Source organism: Crocuta crocuta, unplaced genomic scaffold (genome assembly GCF_008692635.1).
Source record: "Crocuta crocuta isolate KB4526 unplaced genomic scaffold, BGI_CrCroc_1.0 scaffold233, whole genome shotgun sequence".
NCBI classification, from domain to species: Eukaryota; Metazoa; Chordata; class Mammalia; order Carnivora; family Hyaenidae; genus Crocuta; species Crocuta crocuta.
The window spans coordinates 2,843,201-2,863,254 of NW_027529526.1; the positions used below are offsets into that span (position 1 = coordinate 2,843,201).

Genomic DNA, 20,054 nt, shown 5'->3' on the forward strand with positions numbered 1-20,054 from the left:
CCACCCCCCCAGAAAGAAGGCTTCACATTTGACTTTTGTACAGTCTTCTCTGGCTCTTAGAGCCTTTGGTCCTGACCTTGGGGCTGTAGTAATAAAAAAAAAAACAACTGACATTCATTGAATGTTTACTGGGTAGGACATTGTTCTAAGCCCTTTAAAATGTATAAGGACTCTGAGAATTGGGTACTGTCATTTTACAGATGGAGAAACTGAGACCTGGAGAAAGTGTGTGATTTTTCTAAGATCATGTACCTAGTGTGATAGGGCTGGGGTTCAAACCTAGCTGGTCTGGTGCCAGAGTCAGAACCCTTTTTTTTTTTTAGTTTATTTATTTTTGAGAGAGAGAGCACAAGTGTGGGTGGGGCAGTGAGAGAGGGAGGCAGAGAATCCCAAACAGGCTTCATGCTGTCAGAACAGAGCCCAATGTAGTTGAATCTCACAAACTATGAGATCCTGACCTGAACTGAAATCAAGAGTCAGATGCTTAAGCAACAGAGCCACCCAGGTGCCCCTAGAACTATTAATCTCTACTTTGTACAAGTTCCTTTTTCTGTGCTTCAGTTTCCTCTCCTATAATAGAAGGCAATAGCCTTCTTTCTAGGGTCATTGTGTAGGTTAAATGAATTATACATATGCTTCCAACTGTGCCTGGCACACAGTAAGGGATTGATGAATGCTAGCTATTACATAAAATATTATTATGGCTCAAAAAAGCCTCTGCCATATGAGAAACCCAAGGCTCCTATGTTTACAAACTGAGTTTTTAAAACAAATATCANAACGGGGGCAATAGCCTTCTTTCTAGGGTCATTGTGTAGGTTAAATGAATTATACATATGCTTCCAACTGTGCCTGGCACACAGTAAGGGATTGATGAATGCTAGCTATTACATAAAATATTATTATGGCTCAAAAAAGCCTCTGCCATATGAGAAACCCAAGGCTCCTATGTTTACAAACTGAGTTTTTAAAACAAATATCATAAATCAGGCCAAAGGAATGAACCTCCAATGGTATAATATTTGACAGCTGATAAAAGAAATATGAAGCATAGGCACCCTGGGAGGATACCATCAGAGCTTTCTAACTGCTCTATTCATGAGGAAGAGTTGAGGCGCAGCCCCTAGAAGACCCAGCATCTGACCCTGGCCCCCAGTGGAAGCCCTTCCTGCAACTGAGTAAGTTTACAGATAGTGGAGACACACTGAACCCTCTCCATTTCTCCGCCAGACAGGGGACCAGATTGTCGAAGTCAATGGCATCGACTTCTCCAACCTGGACCACAAGGAGGTAAGATGCAGGATCTTCACCTGCTGGGCATGTTCATGTCTGCCCTTCACTTCCCATGCCCTCCCCAGCCCTGCCACGGGGTTTGAGCCCTTCTGTGCTGTCTAGAGGCCTCAACTGCTCTGATCTGTCAGACTTCGGACAAGGTCTGTCTGCTTGTTCCCCCCAGGCCGTCAACGTGCTGAAGAGTAGCCGCAGCCTGACCATCTCCATTGTAGCTGGAGCTGTAAGTCCAGAATGACCTCATAGGGCCCCTGTAACCTCTGACTTCCAGCCCCAGCCATTCAGACCACTGATCTCTGGCACACACTCCTGGGAAGGGCTGGAGGGCCTCCTTTCCTGAAACTCTGACAGCAGAGGGAGAGATCTCTGCCTAACGGGGAGAAGCTTGCTTAGAGACAACAAGAGCCGCAGTACCTGACACGGGGAGCCATGGTGATAAGAAGGCGACCTGCATCTCGGTCCCCAGGGCTGTGGCAGTGGATGCCCAGGTTCCCCAGGAGATTGAGCAAGGGGCCTCTTTTCACTCCCCTGAGGGCCGAGAGCTGTTCCTGACGGACCGGGAGCGGCTGGAGGAGGCACGGCAGCGCGAGCTACAGCGGCAGGAGCTTCTCATGCAGAAGCGGCTGGCAATGGAGTCCAACAAGATCCTCCAGGAGCAGCAGGAGATGGAGCGACAGTGAGTGTGGCCAGCTGGGATGCCCCCTCCCCCTCCTCCCTGCCCACTGTGTCCTGGGCCAGCTTCATCCTGCCCCCGCTGAGGCCCGTCCACAGACCAGCTGTGTTCGGTGGTGGTCACCGTATCCATCCCTTGCCTCCAGACCATCAGGCTCTTCCCTTCTAGCTGAAGAGATCCCTTGACTTCCAAAACCCAGAAGTAGGGAAAATGAGGATGCTGCCAGCAGTAGCTGACGTTAGCTGAGTATCAGTCATGTGGCCGGCATGGAGTCAGGACCTTGTTCATGGTTTACTTAATTTAATTCCCACAATAGCACTGGAAGATAGATGGTATTGACCCATTTTTCAGGTGAGGAGACTGAGAGGTCTTAACTCAGGGAGGTGAAGCTGCTTGTGAGCAAAGTCACACGTGGCCAAGCTGGGATTCACACCTGTCTGTGGTAATAAAGTTCACCCATCCCAGGGGTGGTTGAGATGATGGACTGAGAGAGTAATTGTGGTGAGCAGTTCACAAATAAGAAGCTACTGTCAAAATCCAAACCCAGAAACATTCTAGGAGTGTAAAAAGAATTTGAGAGAGGAAGGTGCACAGGGTCTTTCCGTCTTCTGCATCACAGAAGTAGCCTGGAGAATTAGCCCTGGTGGTACCTCTGCCCATGGCCCTGGTCTTGGTCAGCAGCCCTGGCTACATGTTGCCTGGGGCCCTTCTCCCAGAGGCCCTCACTCCAGCCAGGCCCAGCCTACCATCAGTCACTTTAAGTGTTTGAAGGACACATAGAGTGTGGTTTGCGTTGATCTGCCTCCCAGCCCTGGCAGCACAGAATTTCTGCTCAGCAGTGCCAGGCAAAACCACACAAGGGTACGGGGCCCAGATTTTCTTGGACCCACTTCCCCAGCATCCAAATCTGGTCCAGGCATCCTTGGAAGGGAGCCTGTAAGGAAGATTTTAAACCTTTCTCAAATTAGGAATTTAGCTACAGGGAAGAGATAACTTCTCTTGCATAGCCTCCAACATGCCAATCTGAATTTGTGTTTCAGAAGAAAAAAGGAAATTGCCCAGAAGGCAGCAGAGGAGAATGAAAGATACCGGAAGGAGATGGAACAGTGAGTGCTTGGGTCCACACATCTGAACACACGTCTGTGTGCAGACGTGAGTGTGCCCTTGGGATTGCGGCCAGAGAGGCCGCCTCTAGGTGCAGTTTGCCTGGCCTTCTCGTCTCCTGGTGGATCTTCCTTCATCTGTAGCCATTCCTTAATTCTAGTAAAGCCCATCATGTTAAGGTAGCTAGAGCATAGTCCTACAATCCCCAGGGTGGCACTGACACTTGATGTTGAATACAAGTGCCAAGGACTTTGTTTTCTTCACCACGACTAGAACCATGGAACCCTTCCCCAGGCTGGTTAGGGTTTCCCAACAGGCAGAGGGTGGGCCTGTAAAAGTCCTGACCTCAGTCACAGGCAGGGGGATTTTATTTCAGGATTGTGGAAGAGGAGGAGAAGTTTAAGAAGCAGTGGGAAGAAGACTGGGGCTCAAAGGAACAGCTGCTCTCATCTAAAACCATCACCACCGAGGTGCATCCAGTACCCCTTCGCAAGCCTAAGTGTATGTATCATGTACCTGGTGGGGGGGCTTCTTTCTGGGGTCTGGGGGTTGGGAAGTATCTAGACAGAGATGCTAGTCTCCCTCTACTCACCACCACCTCCCCAGGTGAAGAGCCCATGGCTCCCTGGGCTGCATTTCTTTCATGGAGGGGCAGCCATGCACCAGGGCATGGGGGTGCGCGGGATCTGTCTGCCCCTTTGTTCCCAGGGGCCTGCTGCCAGACTTTCCCCTACAGCACAGACTTGGGCAGGAGGGCCTCTCCCCGTGCCCTTGGGCTGCTGACCAGGGAATGGAGAGTCATGTCACAAGTGAGTTGCTCATTGGATCATCTTGGTTTGCTGGGTAGTACGTCCACATCCCACCTGGTTCTGAATCAGCGGGGTGCAACAGTAGCAAGAAGGAAGGGAAATGCTCCTGATGGAGGGGACTCGGCTGGTCCGAGGCTGACGGGTGACTGTGGGAAGACCTTACCTGAAGTGCCCCTGCCACCTGCACCCCTGTGCATGGGGTGTGGTCACACCCCTTCAAGGATGGAGTCAGGGAGAGGAGCGAGACCCCTCCTAGGCCCCAACTGTGGCCATGCTGGGGCCTCAGCTCCCTCTGCCCTTTGCACCTCCTTTCTTCATCTGTCCTGGGTTCTCACCTCTGATTTCAGGCCAGGCCTCCACCACCTGCAGCCCTGTCCACTGCTCACAACCCCTACTACCTGGTGCTCCCACCAGCAGGGCAAAGCAGCAGCTCACTCTCAGTGCTTCTCCAGTGAGTTGGTGGTAGGAAGCCAAGCAAGGTAGCTTGAGGGCCATGGCAGTCACGAGTCCAGGATTACAGATTGGGCCTTACTCACTTTACATGACATAGGGCAGTTCTACTGCAGCTCATTGTGCTCAGCCGGCTGGGGAGCCTCTAGATATGGGGTGAATGCACACCCAAGAACCAAGATTCCCCATATCTGCTGGGTCGCAGCCATATGGGATCTTGTGATGGTTCTGAACAACTCTGGCCCCAACTCTGAGCCCTAGGGTGACATTGTCTTGCCAACACAGGCCACTTGGGTCAATGAAGAGTTTGGGCAGGCATCTGGAAGGTTCCGTGTCACTCCTCCCTGATGCAGGACAAACCTCTCCCAGCACATTCCTTCCTGGCAGCCGTGATGGTGTCATCCCAGGGTCCTCTCTGAAGGACAAAGCAAGCTCTCATCAGCCTCCTCCCTGACTTTTGGTATTAGTTGAAGATGTGGCCAGAGCTAAATTCCTGGTGAATAATCTGTGTTTTAGACAGGGAGCTAATTTGCTCTTAGGAGTGAAATAGGAGCTTCAGACGGAGAGAAATCGATTTTAATTGCTTCTCATGAAAGTAATCCTAGTCAACTTAGTACCTTTCTAGAAACTGGGTCTTGGCTTCAGAGGAAACATGCTCTCTCAGGAACTACAAAAAAATAAAAACACTTTCTCTAGCTAGCTATTTACTTAGTGCTTTTAAACCAAATCAGACTTCTTGAATAAAAGGAGCAAGAGCTTTCCCTTGGCTTTAAGATATAAATTTTTTCTAAGGGAATGTGCAAAATGTGGGATGGATGACCCAAGCCTGCCTGCCTGAACTGGGGCAGTTGCTGTCTCTGTTCGTGTCCATATGCACTGGCAATTTCCTTCTCCTCGGGAAATCAGTCAGGAAATGCAGGAAGGCCTCTGAGCCAGCTCAGTTCCTGCTTGTCTCCCCATTCCTGGGAGCCTGGAGCCATCTCTGTTGTGGTAGGCCAGGGGACCAGGCCACAACCAGCTCCTCCCTCGTCACTCGGGCCCAGTTAGCCAACAGATTGTACCAGACTCGGGCATTTGTGCCTGTGAGGGATGGACCGCACATTTTTGAACAGACAGGAAAGTGTGGAACATCTCTTGCCTGAAAAAGAAAGCCACTTATCCTAATGATGTGGTGGGACTGACTGCTTGTGTCACCACCATCTGTCCTGGGGACACTGCCTACCTCCCTGGGGCTGACCCGGCAGCCCCCCAATATTCTGAGCTAAGACAGATTGTCAGAGAGTCCTCCAGAAGGGCTTTCTTTAGCCAAAACAATGAGGGAAGGGGGTTATTAAGTATCCCAGAGCCAGGAGGAGCCTTGGGAGATGAAGAGGTTTAAACAAGATATTTCTAGGATTTTTCTCTCCATTAAGGACCCCATCAATTAGCCTCCACCCCAATGGACCCCATGGTTTAGTAGTTGAGGTTTTTCCTATCAAACTATGAAGCAATCCTTCATTTTCCTATTGCTTTATTATTATTTATTTTGCAAAAAAGCATCAATGTTCCACTGTTGAGTAAACATAAACTGAGCCAAAAGCAAAGGAACTTAACCTTTTCGTAGATGACTGGGAAAGCTCTTCGAATTAATATTTGAAATAGAATAAGCAGGTCACAGCAGACTCATCCACTCCCTTCAACAGTCCCAGGGAGGCCAAAGTCCAGATTGGAAACCACTGGAATGGATGATTTGCTATTCTCCACATGAAGTCAACATTCATGTCTTCCTAACCACATTTGTCCCCTTTACCCTTTGAAATCTCCTCACCTCCTCAGGATCCCCAACTTGCCCACACAGCTCTGACACCCCCCAAGGACCCAGAGTTCCCAAGGTGGTAAGAAGAAGCCAGAAGGGTCTGTTCTGCCATTGTAAGCCCTTGGTACCAAATGTGTTTAATAGTCAGATATTCCCATCCTCTGTGCCTCACTTCCCAAGTTTCACCTGAATGCCCTGCACAAAGTTTCTCACTTGACTGTCAGGTCAGAGGCCCCTGTTGTTAGCCCATTTTACAGATAGAGAAACTAAAGCTACCGAGGCTGAAAGCCCTGCATGCACCATCCCAGAGCAAGAGAGTTTTGCTCTGGGCTCCTGAGCTCTGTTCCCACCCCCAACCTTACAAGTTCCCTTAAAGGAGGCTGGACATAGGTCTTTAGGCTCCTGGGAAGCACCTCTGGCCCCTTGGTCTTCCGAGTCCCTCCTGTTCACCAGCTTCCTTCTCTTTTCCCGGGTAGCTGGTCAGGGAGTGGAGCCTGAGCTTGAGCCAGCAGATGACCCGGATGGAGGCACGGAGGAGCAGGGAGAGCAGGTTTGCAGCCCCCGCTTCACTGCCTGACCTTGCTGCTCCGCTTGCCCTGCCCACCGCCTCCTGCTAGCCCTGCAGACACCCAGCTCTAAGGGGCCATCACGCGGTGGGGACCACTGGAGGGGGTGAAGCTCCTGCAAGTCCAGCTTAGCCCAAGACTGCACACAAAGCCTGAGGACAGGACTCCCAACCAGGCTGCCATGTCCGCTGATACACACCCAACAACTGAACCACTGGTTCAGATCTTTTAAGTGCTGCCCAAGCCCGGGTCCTTCCTCTGCTGCTCTGGCCTCTCCCTCAGGACTCCCTAGATATCCCCAAGGTCAGGCGGGAGGCTTTCAAGATATGTTCTAAAGCTCAGGCTGGTCAGGGTGGGTTAAATATTTAAGGGATCGCTTCCGGTGCAGGGAGCTTCAGGCTTGAGATGTTTCCCGGTCATGCTGTTGTCTGGGGAAAGCAGGGGGCCAGTGCCCTGCTCTGGGTGGGGATGTGCTTTTCTGGGGGCAGACCTGCCCACTGCTGCCTGAGCTGTTTTTCCCAGAGCTGCCTTCTCTCTCAACAGTGAAAACAGAGGACGCGGTCTGTACTATGAGATAAGACAGTTTTGTTCTGTGTGGCAGCAGTTTTAGGCAGAGACCCAGCTATCTTTTGTCTGGAGCCGTTTCTTGGATGGAGGAACCAGACATCAGTCAGGAGAGGCCTCGTTCTCTTTCAGTGTTAGCAGACGGCAGCTGTGATTTGGAAAAGCTCGTCCCCCCAACAAGGGCTGTCTCTGATTTTCTGCCACTGACTTTGGAAGCCAGTGTCCTGGAGAGAAGCACTTGATGGGGCCCCAGGGAATGTGGGCCATTCTTGGGCAGCCTGGGGCCTGCTCTGGAACCCAGGTGAAGCCAGGTGAGTGGAGCGTCAGACCGAGGGTGCGGCGTTGCCGTGGGGTCTGCACTTCATTTCACAGAGCCATGTGAGGTCCCAGCTCCTGACCGCTGCCTGTGGACATTCTGGCTGACCCAGACTGTGTCTCATCTCTTTGTTGTCTGTGTTGTTCTAGCCTTTGGGTGGTTTTATCGTTACGATGGCAAGTTCCCAACCGTCCGGAAGGTAGGACGTGAGACTGAGTGCTGTGCCGTTTGCCATCGAGTTTGCTGTGGGGTTTGGCCTTTCCAAGCATTGTCTGTTTCTCTGCCTGTCAACTCTAAGCAGTGTAACCCGGCCTGTTCACTATGAGGGCTGACCTTGTCTGCGTCTCTTTAGCAGGCTGACGTCTAATGGCAGGGCGCTGTCACGGAAGCANGCGGTGGGGACCACTGGAGGGGGTGAAGCTCCTGCAAGTCCAGCTTAGCCCAAGACTGCACACAAAGCCTGAGGACAGGACTCCCAACCGGGCTGCCATGTCCGCTGATACACACCCAACAACTGAACCACTGGTTCAGATCTTTTAAGTGCTGCCCAAGCCCGGGTCCTTCCTCTGCTGCTCTGGCCTCTCCCTCAGGACTCCCTAGATATCCCCAAGGTCAGGCGGGAGGCTTTCAAGATATGTTCTAAAGCTCAGGCTGGTCAGGGTGGGTTAAATATTTAAGGGATCGCTTCCGGTGCAGGGAGCTTCAGGCTTGAGATGTTTCCCGGTCATGCTGTTGTCTGGGGAAAGCAGGGGGCCAGTGCCCTGCTCTGGGTGGGGATGTGCTTTTCTGGGGGCAGACCTGCCCACTGCTGCCTGAGCTGTTTTTCCCAGAGCTGCCTTCTCTCTCAACAGTGAAAACAGAGGACGCGGTCTGTACTATGAGATAAGACAGTTTTGTTCTGTGTGGCAGCAGTTTTAGGCAGAGACCCAGCTATCTTTTGTCTGGAGCCGTTTCTTGGATGGAGGAACCAGACATCAGTCAGGAGAGGCCTCGTTCTCTTTCAGTGTTAGCAGACGGCAGCTGTGATTTGGAAAAGCTCGTCCCCCCCACAAGGGCTGTCTCTGATTTTCTGCCACTGACTTTGGAAGCCAGTGTCCTGGAGAGAAGCACTTGATGGGGCCCCAGGGAATGTGGGCCATTCTTGGGCAGCCTGGGGCCTGCTCTGGAACCCAGGTGAAGCCAGGTGAGTGGAGCGTCAGACCGAGGGTGCGGCGTTGCCGTGGGGTCTGCACTTCATTTCACAGAGCCATGTGAGGTCCCAGCTCCTGACCGCTGCCTGTGGACGTTCTGGCTGACCCAGACTGTGTCTCATCTCTTTGTTCTCTGTGTTGTTCTAGCCTTTGGGTGGTTTTATCGTTACGATGGCAAGTTCCCAACCGTCCGGAAGGTAGGACGTGAGACTGAGTGCTGTGCCGTTTGCCATCGAGTTTGCTGTGGGGTTTGGCCTTTCCAAGCATTGTCTGTTTCTCTGCCTGTCAACTCTAAGCAGTGTAACCCGGCCTGTTCACTATGAGGGCTGACCTTGTCTGCGTCTCTTTAGCAGGCTGACGTCTAATGGCAGGGCGCTGTCACGGAAGCATTGTGGGGGGAGAGTGTTCGTGGGGAGAGACCTGCCTGAGTACCATCTGGCACCACCTGGATCAGCATCAGCCCCGGGAGGCACAGGGCAGGGACAGGGCCATGGCAGGAAGCTTCTTTGTTCTTCTGTCAAGACCAGAAGCCACGGTCAGACAGAGTGAGATACCAGGTTGGGTGTACACAGCACAGGTTACTGAGACCAGCTGTGCCAGACACAGACTCGCTGCCAGGCAGGTATTTGCTGCCTCGAGTTGAGACTAAGAGCCACACCAATCATAACTCTCTCCTGGAAATATCGCTACTTGTGCCAAGATAATGCATTTTTCTGGTCTCCGGGGCCTTGAATTTTCTCTCTAAATCTTATTAGTGTATCTCCAGGCCCCGTAAGACTCTCGTCCTTTTTCTTTCTAAATCACTTTGGCATTTGATTATGAAAATGCCACTGCTAATATCTGTAGATTGGACATTTGAGATGACTTGGCCTTTGGAAATCGGGCATCAGCATAAATCTGGGTGAACTAATTTAGTTGTTATCACTCGACCAGGTCTTTCTGGGAGGATGTCAGTCCCCTAGAAACCAAAGCAGTGGCAGCTCGGTGACCTTGATGATATGTAGCTTCTCCCTGCCTGTGAAGTGGGGGTATCTGATGTTCCAAAAACATCTGCTCTTTTCCTCCAACACAATGCTGTTAAGATAACAGACAACAATTTTATTCCTGACTGAAGCTAACACCTTGACCTAGGAACACAGATCATGATTTGTATGACGTTGAATAAACTTATGACAGGGCACCACAGGGGATTCCTTTTCACACTGCCTTCTGAGACCCAGTCTCATCAGACCATCATTTTCATCCTACATCCTGGTTCTGTGGCTCCTATAGGGTATCTCATTGGGTTAGATTTCTAATTCTCCTCTACACACATCTCTGTTAGAACTCACTTAGAGAGGACAGCGCGCACACGCACACACACACACACACACACACACAGGATTAATTATACTGGAAAAACTAATTAAAGGGAGATAGATATATCGGTAAAATCTTTTCCAGGCACTAATAACCAGGTAGATGTAAAAGAACTAACATCTCCTCCACATACACACCTCCCACAGGAGATCATGTCACTTGGAAATTGCTGTTGGTAAGAAGGAGCCCTGTTTCCATCTATTCATTAGTTCAGTATAACTGAGTAGCCGGCATTTTTGTTTTCAGTTCTTTTCCAAAAGAGAGAAAGATGGCTTCTAGGTAAGAAGCAAGAGCACATCCACCCTGTCTGCCTTTCCTCTCAGTCCAGACTAGAAGGGACTATTTGCCATGAATTTAACTGACAGCTTAAAGGACAACAGAATCACATCTCTCATGCTGGCTCTGAAGACCCATTGTCACCTTCTCTAGAGGCATGTGACATGCCCTGTCTCCCAGCAGCTAGAAAACCAAGTCCCTGGGAAATGCACTTGGCTATGTGTAACCATGATCGTCAGTGTACACAATTTCCTTTATTTAAAAAGACAAAGATTCTTTTCTTTTTTAGGAATAAAAAGTGCTTTTTATTCCTAACCTTGTGGTAAGTCCTTCTGGGACTCAAGGTCCCCAGGCCTGTGGCCCCACAAAGTCTGTGTCAGAGCCTGAAGGATTCATGGTTCCGACTAAGCCTTTTACTGGGGTGCTTGAGTAAGTCACGCAAACCAGCCCTATTGCCTGAGCCCGCAGGCCCACAGGTGAGGTAGATTCACACATATAGTAACCTATATAGAGGGCGCTAGTATGAGGTCAGTAGATGATGCTACGGGACAGTTTAACCTTCTGCATCACTAAACAAGTGCTGCTTTCTTGGAAAGGGGACAGAAACTGCCACATCTGCCTGTCCCATCCAGGAGATCTGGCTCTAAAATGTTAGCACTGGTAGTTTGAGGGTTTTTTTCTTTTTTTGTTTTGTTTTATTTGTTTTTAAGCCAACAGAATTCCTATCATTGGTGGTCCCTGTGAGAGGCCATACCTGTAGTCTAGCAAGCTGCCATGAGGCAGAATGTTATTGGCTCCTCTTGGGGGAATTGCTGTCTGATCTATAACATGATGGCAAGGTTCATCTATCAACTGAGCCAAGAGGCTAGTGAACATGGTGGGTAAGGAACCAAGCAGGACTGAAGCAATGAGAATCATTGCTACTACTTTTCTCAAATCGTTCATAGACTGCTCTGGGGGTGGGCGTCTAGCCCTGACATGGCAGACCATCTCCAAAGCGCATTACCTGTGCGTGGAAGTAGGGGGTGTCTTTAGGAGGGGATGCAGGACGACTCAGTCATAGGTCCATAACTATACCCCCAAGCCTCCCCAGCTGTGGATAAAGTTTAGTATCCAGTAATGAGAAACTCAGTTCCTCATTCCTGCCCTTAGATGCTGGGATGACTCAGGAATTCTGAGAGAAGCTCCCTGGGAAGGCTTGTTGGGGGTGGGAGTGAGCTCAGCGAACAGGCAGATTTCCTCCTCCCCACACCAATTCCCCAGAATGTTGACTCTCTCCGCTGTCCCCTCTCCTGAGTGCTAACTCTGTCCTCTGCGCTGTGTGTGATGGTGCTGACACTGCTTCCTGCCATACCCCCATTGCTGCCAGCTCATCTGGGCACAGTAGAAAACGTGTAGGACCTGGAAGACTCAGGTCCAAACCCTGGCACCACCGCTTACTAGATGTTTGACATTGGACAAGGGACTTCACCTCTCTGAGTCTTGGTTTCTTCTTCAAGAGAATGGGGATAATACCCTTCTATGAGCTTATCAACATAAAGCCCTTAGCACATAGGCAGTCCATACATGTTAATTTTCTTCCTCCCTTAGTCCGTGGCTTTCCTGCAACCCCATGGGATAAGTAGGTCCCATTCCCACAGGAAAAATAAGGAGTCTATTTGCCTTGCATCTCCTTTCCCCAATCCTCTTGAACTCCAACAGTCAATATAAAGCAGTTAGGCCATCTTCCCCTACCCCCATTTCCTAGTCCTATGGTTTCTGGCTAATCCTCAGTTCAGGGGTCAGTTTAGAGGGAACGGTGGACTCTACAGGATTAAATGGTCTGGATTTTAAGCATCTGAGCAAAATCTGATGTCCCTGGCTCTGGGCTCCCAAGTCTGAGGCTGGCTCCTACCTCCTGCAGCTTGGGACAGAGGATCTCTGCAAGTGAGACTTGTCCCAGATTTATTATAGAATCTCCCAGGATGCATCTCTGTTGTCTGAACATGAGACACCTTTCTTTCCAGGTGATGGAGAAGGCGTGTGCTCAGATATTAGAATACAAATACAGTGTATTTTATTTATATAGCACTTTCATGTTTATAAGGCTCTTTTATAGATGTTATTTTATTGGCTCTGAGTGTAAGCCTGTAGGGCAGGAATTTATTCTATTTTGGAGATGAGGTGAATCAGGCTCAGAGAGGTTAAAGAACTTAGCCAAGGTCACACAGCTACTTAGTGAACTAGTAAGCCAGTTCTTCTGGCTGGAAAAGGAAATGTGTCTCCCACTCCACAGTGGGTAGCACAATGGGTAGACCTGTCCTAAACCTGAGGTCCAATGCCCAGTGCAGATAGGCAGAGTGGGGGAGGGGCTCATTTCTGGTGTTGTCCGTGGGCTGAATGCCCTGTTTGCTGTGTCGTGCCAGTGTCTACACTGCCTTGTAACCCTTGTCATGTAAACAATGCCATACCCACTCAGAAAGGAAAGGATAAGAAGAAAGCCAAGTATGACAGCCTGCAAGAGTTGAGAAAGAATAAGAAGGAACTAGAGTTTGAGCAAAAGCTTTACAAAGAGAAAGAGGAAATGCTGGAAAAGGAAAAACAACTGAAGATCAACCGGCTGGCCCAGGAGGTATGTGTCCTGCTCACAGGCTAGGTGAGCGTCCCTGGGACATAATTTGGTTGTTCCCCACCATGCTCCCAGGGAGCCAGCTGGAGTTGCTTTCCCCAAGTGGAGCCCAAGGATGGAGTGAGCCCTGCCCTTCTAGAATGTGTGATCACCCCACCTGCCCAGGGTCATGGAGACCATGACGTGTACAGTTGGCATGGAGACTCCTTGCTCAAGTATGGGGCTGATGCTAGTTTCTCTGCCCATATTGTCACACTTAGGTTAACCCTTCACACACCTGGCTGGAGGTCTGAGTCTGTCCCCTTCATCCCAGCCCCACCAGAGTATGAGTCCAAGGCCAGGTCTGCCCACCCTATGTGTGAATATGAGGTCTTTCTCTGCATTCAGGGTATGACCCCAAGGCTAACCCCTCTGCCTAGATTATAGAACTGAAGTTAGCCTTCCAGCCACTTGTCATCAGGTCTGCATCAGTCTCGCCCCTCTGCCTGGGTTATAAAAACAAGACCAAATTTCCCCACCTGTGCTGACTCTGAGAGTATGGGTCAGAGGCTAACCCCTTTGTGCAGGTGGGGTGTCTGAGGCTATTCCCCAATTGATCAGGCAATGAGTCAGGCTGCTTCCATCACCATAAGATGTATCCTAGGCTAGACCTCTTTAAACTGAAGGTGTATCTAAAGCTGTCCCCTTTAAGATATGACAAAGGCAATCGTCTAGCATGAGTAATTCCTATTTCCTAAGTGAGCTGGGTGGCCTTAACTCCTTAGCTATTCGAAAGGTTATTGGTTCTGCTTCTCTTTAATGCTTCCATGAATCAGAATGCCAAGCTGATTAGATTACTAAACCAGAGTAATCCTGGAAAATGTGAAGTGCATTAGGTTTGGCATTACAAACGAATAAGCTACAAAATTAAAAATAAAATCCAACTTGTTCTTCTGAGGATAAAGTAGCCTGGAAGGGGAAAAAAGAGTAAAGTTAAATTTTTGCAGTGTGCAAGGAGCCTACAAAAGAGCCATTTTTAGAGAATCTCAAGGGCCCAGAGTTCATGGGGACCCTGGGAGCCTAATCCCAACTAGTTCTGTACAAAGCACAGGGCCCTCCTCTGATATTGCCAAGCGCCATTAGTCAGCTTGACAGCCCAGCATCCTCTCCCTTTTATTTCCGCCTCTTCTGGGCCCAGGTGGGATAAGCCAGGGTCTTTTGCTGGATAGTGAACACACCCAACAGTACTCTTTAAAGAAGTGCTTCTGTGCTACTGATTTGAGTGTGCTACCCACGTGTGACTCAAGTATGCCCTTTGTCCTCTCCTTTTTGCACTGGATTTGGGTCCTAGGTGTCTGAGACAGAGCGGGAAGACCTTGAGGAATCGGAAAAGATTCAATATTGGGTGGAAAGGCTCTGTCAGACGCGCCTTGAGCAAATTTCCTCTGCTGATAATGAGATTTCAGAGGTAACAGAGCCCTTCTTTCCACATAGGCCTTTCTGCTGACTTCAGAATGACCCACTCTGGGGACAGCGGGAGGCAAGGTGACCACATTATGTTCACTGTCCAAGGCCACCCCTACCAGCCCATCTGAGATGGTCTCAGACATGTTGTTATGGAGCAAAGGTGCCCCTTTCGCTATCAACCTGTTCCAGGTTAGATGGCAAACTGTATGGTCACCTTATTTATCACACATATAGGATAACTTGGGACTGTCCTACATTTGGGGATTCCCTCTTAGCCACTTGGTTTGGGCTCACCCGAGGACCCAGGTGACAGAGAAGTGACAACCTCATGATTCTGGTTTGAGGGTGGTGGGTCTCCAGCAGCAAGAGAAACAGAAAAGCATTATACTCAATGTTTTGTGAAGTGGAGCACTGGTCAGACAATTACAGAACTTCCTTGCNACCCCCCATTCCCATCCCTCCCCCACCATCTATTCCCACCCAAGACCTGACTCCTACGCGCCCGCTACCCTCGGCACTGGAAGAGGCCCTGGGCAACCACCCCTTCCGCGCTGGGGATGCAGGAAATCCAACAGAGGACTGGGAAGCAAAGAACCATAGTGGGAAGCCTACTAATTCCCCTGTCCCTGAACGGAGCTTCCCACCCACCCCAAAGGTACCGCCCCTGTTCTGCATGCTCTGCTGGGAAACAGGAAGAGTGGGCGGGGCTGCTGTTTCCCACATCCTCCTCTGCTCTTGTGAGTGGAGGTGGGAAGAAACATCACCCCAGCCCGGGGGTTTTCCAAGAATGAGCTCCCTACTTGTGTGCTGTGGTCATCCTGCATGGGTTTGATTTCTGCTGGTTTTGAAGTACAGGTGAATTGCCTGTGGTACTTGTGATGAGCAACAGTGTATCCATGTCTGTTGGTTTCTCTTGGCTCCTCTTGGCTGGTATGGGCTGGTAAGGTTCAATACAGTACAGCAAGGCTGTGTTAATAAATAGCCAGAGCTCTGTCACAGCAGGTCACGTTTTGATATAAACTCAGAAAACCTTGAATATGGGAAATCAATCCCCAGGCTAACAGGGGGAAATGAAGGGAAGATAAGCAGTGGAGCAGTATTAGGATCTTGTCATCGAAGTGATAACACTGTCCAGTGCAGTGTCAGGACATTACAATGTCATTTTCTATGGAGTTAGCCAACTACATTGGCTTGAAGTATAATACCCAGAAATTTCTGGCCAACATCCAGCTCCAGAAAAAGAAAAATGAAGACAAAGTTCCTAGAAATCTCCAGATTTACTGTAAAAAGATGGGAATTTTTTTTCTTGGATGTCAGGAGGCTGTCTCAAAAAGACATATTTCTTATTAATTGTTCTTAATCCAAAGATTATTTGGAAGAGGTAATCCCCAAGGGAGACATGGAGCTTTGATCTCATGGAGGGACGCACAAAATACTCCTCTGCTCCAGTAGCCATGGGGCCAGTCTTGGAAGAGGCTAAAGTGGCTCATATCAGCTAAGGGTAGGAGCTTCGAGAGGGCGGTCAGTAGTACCTGATCAGTGGTTTTTATTAACCTGCCCTGCGTGGATTTGAGTCCCAGCATGAAGAGCAGAATAAGCTTTTCAGATCATTCTAGAAAACATGAGGAAAGTGGGAATGAAGAAAGTACCAGATGTCAAAAAGGTGTAGCATCTGGCAGGGAACTCTCTGGGGGGCTCCCTCTGGGCCCCTGATGGGTCCTGAGTCCTGCAGTTCTGACAGAGAGAAGTCTGTCTGTTCCAGGGATGTCTTGTCCCAGAGCCCAGCCAGGAGCAGGTTCACAGGGAGGCTGAGTTAGCCTGGCACAGAGGGCCACATCCTTCTTGTGAGTGCCCCCTATCAAGATGGCAGCAGCTTTTCCTCAACAATTTTTATTCTACCAGCATGGACTGAGCACCAGCCATGTGTCTCTGTGTGAAGGGCAGAGGGGAACAGTGCTGAAGGGGACACAGAGGAAAGTGACATACCTATGCCCTCTACAACTGCCATTGAAGGATGAGCTGCTGGCCAGACATTATTCAGCCATAAAATGGCACAGGCTGTGTGTGTGTGTGTGTGTGTGTGTGTGTCTGTGTGTGTGTGTGTCTGTGTGTGTGTGTGTCTGTGTGTGTGTGTGTCTGTGTGTGTGTGTGTCTGTGTGTGTGTGTGTCTGTGTGTGTGTGTGTATTTTGGGCCAGACAGAGGAGTCAGATACTCCCATCAGTCAGACCAATATGGCTTGTGAGCAAAACAGATAAAAAGAGGCAAGACAAGTTACCATTTTCCATGTGTTCACAGGGTTTTTATTTTTGTTTTTGAGTTGGCCTCGAGTACGAATTTAGAGGAAGCTAAGGAGCACCAATGAAAAGATCCTGTATTTACTCAATGGACATGTCATGCCCAGCTGCCCCTCTCCTTGGAGAACAAACAGGAATGATGATGAAACTATCAGGGAGGGTGAAGTTTTCCAACAGGAAGCACACTTCCGGAGCAGGTTTGAGACACCAGACCTCAGAGCAGGACTTTCGCTCTGGGAAGGATTTGTTCTAACAGAAGGTTGAAGGCACCTCTGCAGAGTAAAAGGCTTATGAGCTGAGCTTTGAAGGATGGCAATACATGGAGGATTGGGATGGAAGGGCAATACATGGAGGATGGGAGGAAGGGCATCAAAGTTACAGGGAACATAAAGATGCCAAGGAGGAACTACCCTGGTTTGAATCTTGGCTCTGCCACTAGCTGGTTAACTCTGGTCATGCATTACTTCATCTTTCTGAGTCTGGGTGTCCTTGTCCCTAAAATGGGAATGCTAATGGCACCTACCTGTTATGAGGATCAAATGAGTTAATACATGAACTCATTTGAAGTTTATGCTTAGGAGAATGGCAGGCATGTGGTAGGTGCTCAATAGACATTAACTATGATCAGTGACAGACTGGGATACAAGAAATTTTGGGTGTAGCTGCGAACATGAGATTGGAGGTAAACTCTGCAAACTTCTGGGTAGGAGTCAAGATTCAAAACAGGATCCAGCTTTCTCGGATTCCTCCAAGAACCAGGAAGCTCCTGCTATTAGTTCCCAGTCAGAGCACAGGGAAGGCTAAAAACTCCTTGACACAAGGAGCCTCTGAAAAATGGACCCTAATGTCTTAGGTGACATGAAAGCCAGGGCTATTCCTGACTTGAAGGCCAGGGGGCTGCTGTTTTGGTTAGCTTCACCCTGCCCATGCCAGCACTTTGGCCCTTGTACCACTGCCCCGGCCTCACAGCATGCCCCAAGAGAGTTGTCACAGATGCTGCCGCAGGAGGCATGGGCAATCACGTGTCTGCACCTGCACCACCAGCTCAGCCACCAGCGGGCCTCAGGTGGTGGAAACAAACACTTGTATCAGCTTGGCACACGTGCCTGCCACATCACACCTGCCAGAAGAAGGTTTTCAGGGCCATACTTGCCCCCCAGGCACTGTCCCATGTGCCCAGCATACTCCTAAATCCTTCATTTATTCATTCAACATGTTCAGTGAGCACCTACTAAAGGCCAGACACTAATGCCAGGCACTGGAGAACCACCACAAAATGGGCAGCCCAGTCTCTGCCTGAGACCGTTTGGTAGGGATGAAGATAAGTAAGGAAACTACCACACTACTGGCGGGGAGCGGGGAGATGGGGGAACAGAGGTGCTGTGGTGAGCTGGGGTGGAGAGGAAAAGTTCAAGGAGTGCCTTATGAAGGCAGTGACACCCAAGGGAAAACCTGGGCAGGTAAAGCAGAAGGAAGAAAGAGCACACGCAAAAATGAAGGCAAGAAAGCCTGGCATTTTGGAGACCAAAGTTAGGCAGTATGAGGAAGGTGAGGAATGAGGGATGAAGTTGCAAAGGAAGGTGAAGAAACTCATGAAGGCCCTTGTGGGTCAAGCTCAGTAGTCAGTGGGGACCCATGAAGAGTATGGGCAGAGTTGAGACCTGAATCGATTTGTCTTGTCCAAGATGATGGAGTGCATTAGAGCAAAGCAGACAGGTTGCATCAGCTCTCCTGGATGGTCCTCACCCTCAGTCTTCAGAACCTCTGTACCCACCCACCAGAGACAGCAGATGCTTGGTGTGTAGTCCAGGGAATGGAACTGTGGCCAGGAGAAATAACCTTTAGGGAGAGGAGGCTGGATGGCATCCGTGGCCACTGAGAGAGAGCATTGAAAGTGTATCCTCTGAGTGACAGTTGCTGCTGGTGCCCCTGTAACTAGGCTGTGGCTCAAGTCCCTGATTTCTTAGAGCCACCCAGTAGTTTCTGTGGCCTCAGAATGCACTGGAGCCAGTGAACTTGTCTTTCTGCTGAAGATCACACCCTTAGCATCTCCAACAGGGTGAATGAAGCAGGCAGGCCCAGCATGTGCATGACGTGAATTTGCATGCTTGTCAAAGTGCCCTGGTTGACCTGGGCCACTCTCACCACGACTTCACATGAGTTTCTCTTAAACTAACCCTTGTAGACATTTTGCCCAAGCCCACAGCCTCCACGAGGCCCTGGCGTGTCCACCATCTCCAAACCTGTCATGGTCCACCAGGAGCCCAACTTCATCTACAGGCCAGCTGTGAAATCCGAGGTCCTGGTAAGCCCCTTGGGTCCTCTCCAAGGCATTGCTCGAGACAGAGACAAGAGCTGTCTCTCCTGGGTTCTGCTGCCTCTGGAGGGAGAGTTAGGTGAGATATAAATGCACATTAAGTACCAGCTCCTAACTTCTCCTTGGCCAAGAGTTGAATCCACCTGGGTATAAACCAGTGTTGACAGGACCAGTGAAATTCCTCTTCCTCTCTTGACCAAACACCCTGGGGGGCTCCATCTAGAAGTGATAATGGTAACAGCTCAGACTTATTGTGAGCCTACTGCGTGTCAGGATTCCGTGCGTCAGGATGCTGAAGCTTAGAGGCAGAGCCAGATCCTGCTACTTATGCCAGAGTCTTTCAGACTCCACAGTTCAAGCTCTTACCTACATTGCCCCTGCAGTGATTCCACTGGCCCAGCTGTTTGCCCCTAAGGCCTGGAGTGGCACAGTGCACAATACCCTCAGGTGTAAAACTGGTCAAAGTGGGTCCACTCAGTTTCTCTATCTCGTCTCTCACTCCTCACTGGACTGGGAGTGAGGGGTAGGGGTGGGGGGCAATAGAGTCTGCCCACCACCCAGCTGACTCGTGTAATCTTCACGTCCCAGGAGTGCCAGGCACAGACTGGCCTCCCACCCACAGTGAGAAGAAAGTCATGCCAGACTTTTTCTTCCCCTTTCAAGGAAACCCTATCCAAATGTCAGGGCAAGACAGCTCAGATTCTTATTTTGAGCTTTTGCTGTCTTGTCAGCTTCCCAAAGATCAAAGTTCGTGCCCCTGCCATAACCTGCTGGCGCATCCATGTTGCATTCTCTGGCTGGCGACAACTAGTGGTGTCCGTTTGACTTGAACTGCACAGCTGCTGTGTCCGGGGGCGTCGGGCAGGCCCCTGACATAAATCAGGCTGTGTCTATTTGGGGAGGGAGGTTGGCAGGGCAGCCCCAGGCTGGCGGGCCCAAGGTCTGGCACCAGAGGGCAGGCGAGACCTATTGGTAATGTCCAGCGTGGAACTTTCT

At 50.0% G+C, this 20,054-nt stretch overlaps 1 protein-coding gene across 5 annotated transcripts in view; it reads left to right on the top strand.

The window, feature by feature from the left end:
* USH1C (USH1 protein network component harmonin) overlaps positions 1-20,054 on the top strand; it is a 47,854-nt gene that overhangs the window by 16,891 nt on the left and 10,909 nt on the right. For 4 of the 5 annotated variants that reach the window (XM_077761120.1, XM_077761122.1, XM_077761123.1 and 1 more), the window contains exons 10-15: positions 1,231-1,290; positions 1,457-1,513; positions 1,824-1,966; positions 3,004-3,069; positions 3,444-3,568; positions 6,598-6,671. In XM_077761120.1, coding sequence (XP_077617246.1) covers positions 1,231-1,290; positions 1,457-1,513; positions 1,824-1,966; positions 3,004-3,069; positions 3,444-3,568; positions 6,598-6,671 — 525 coding nt within the window. Of the gene's footprint in view, positions 1-1,230; positions 1,291-1,456; positions 1,514-1,823; positions 1,967-3,003; positions 3,070-3,443; positions 3,569-6,597; positions 6,672-12,850; positions 13,004-20,054 lie in introns of all 5 variants that reach the window. The other variant, XM_077761125.1, reaches the window with a different exon arrangement.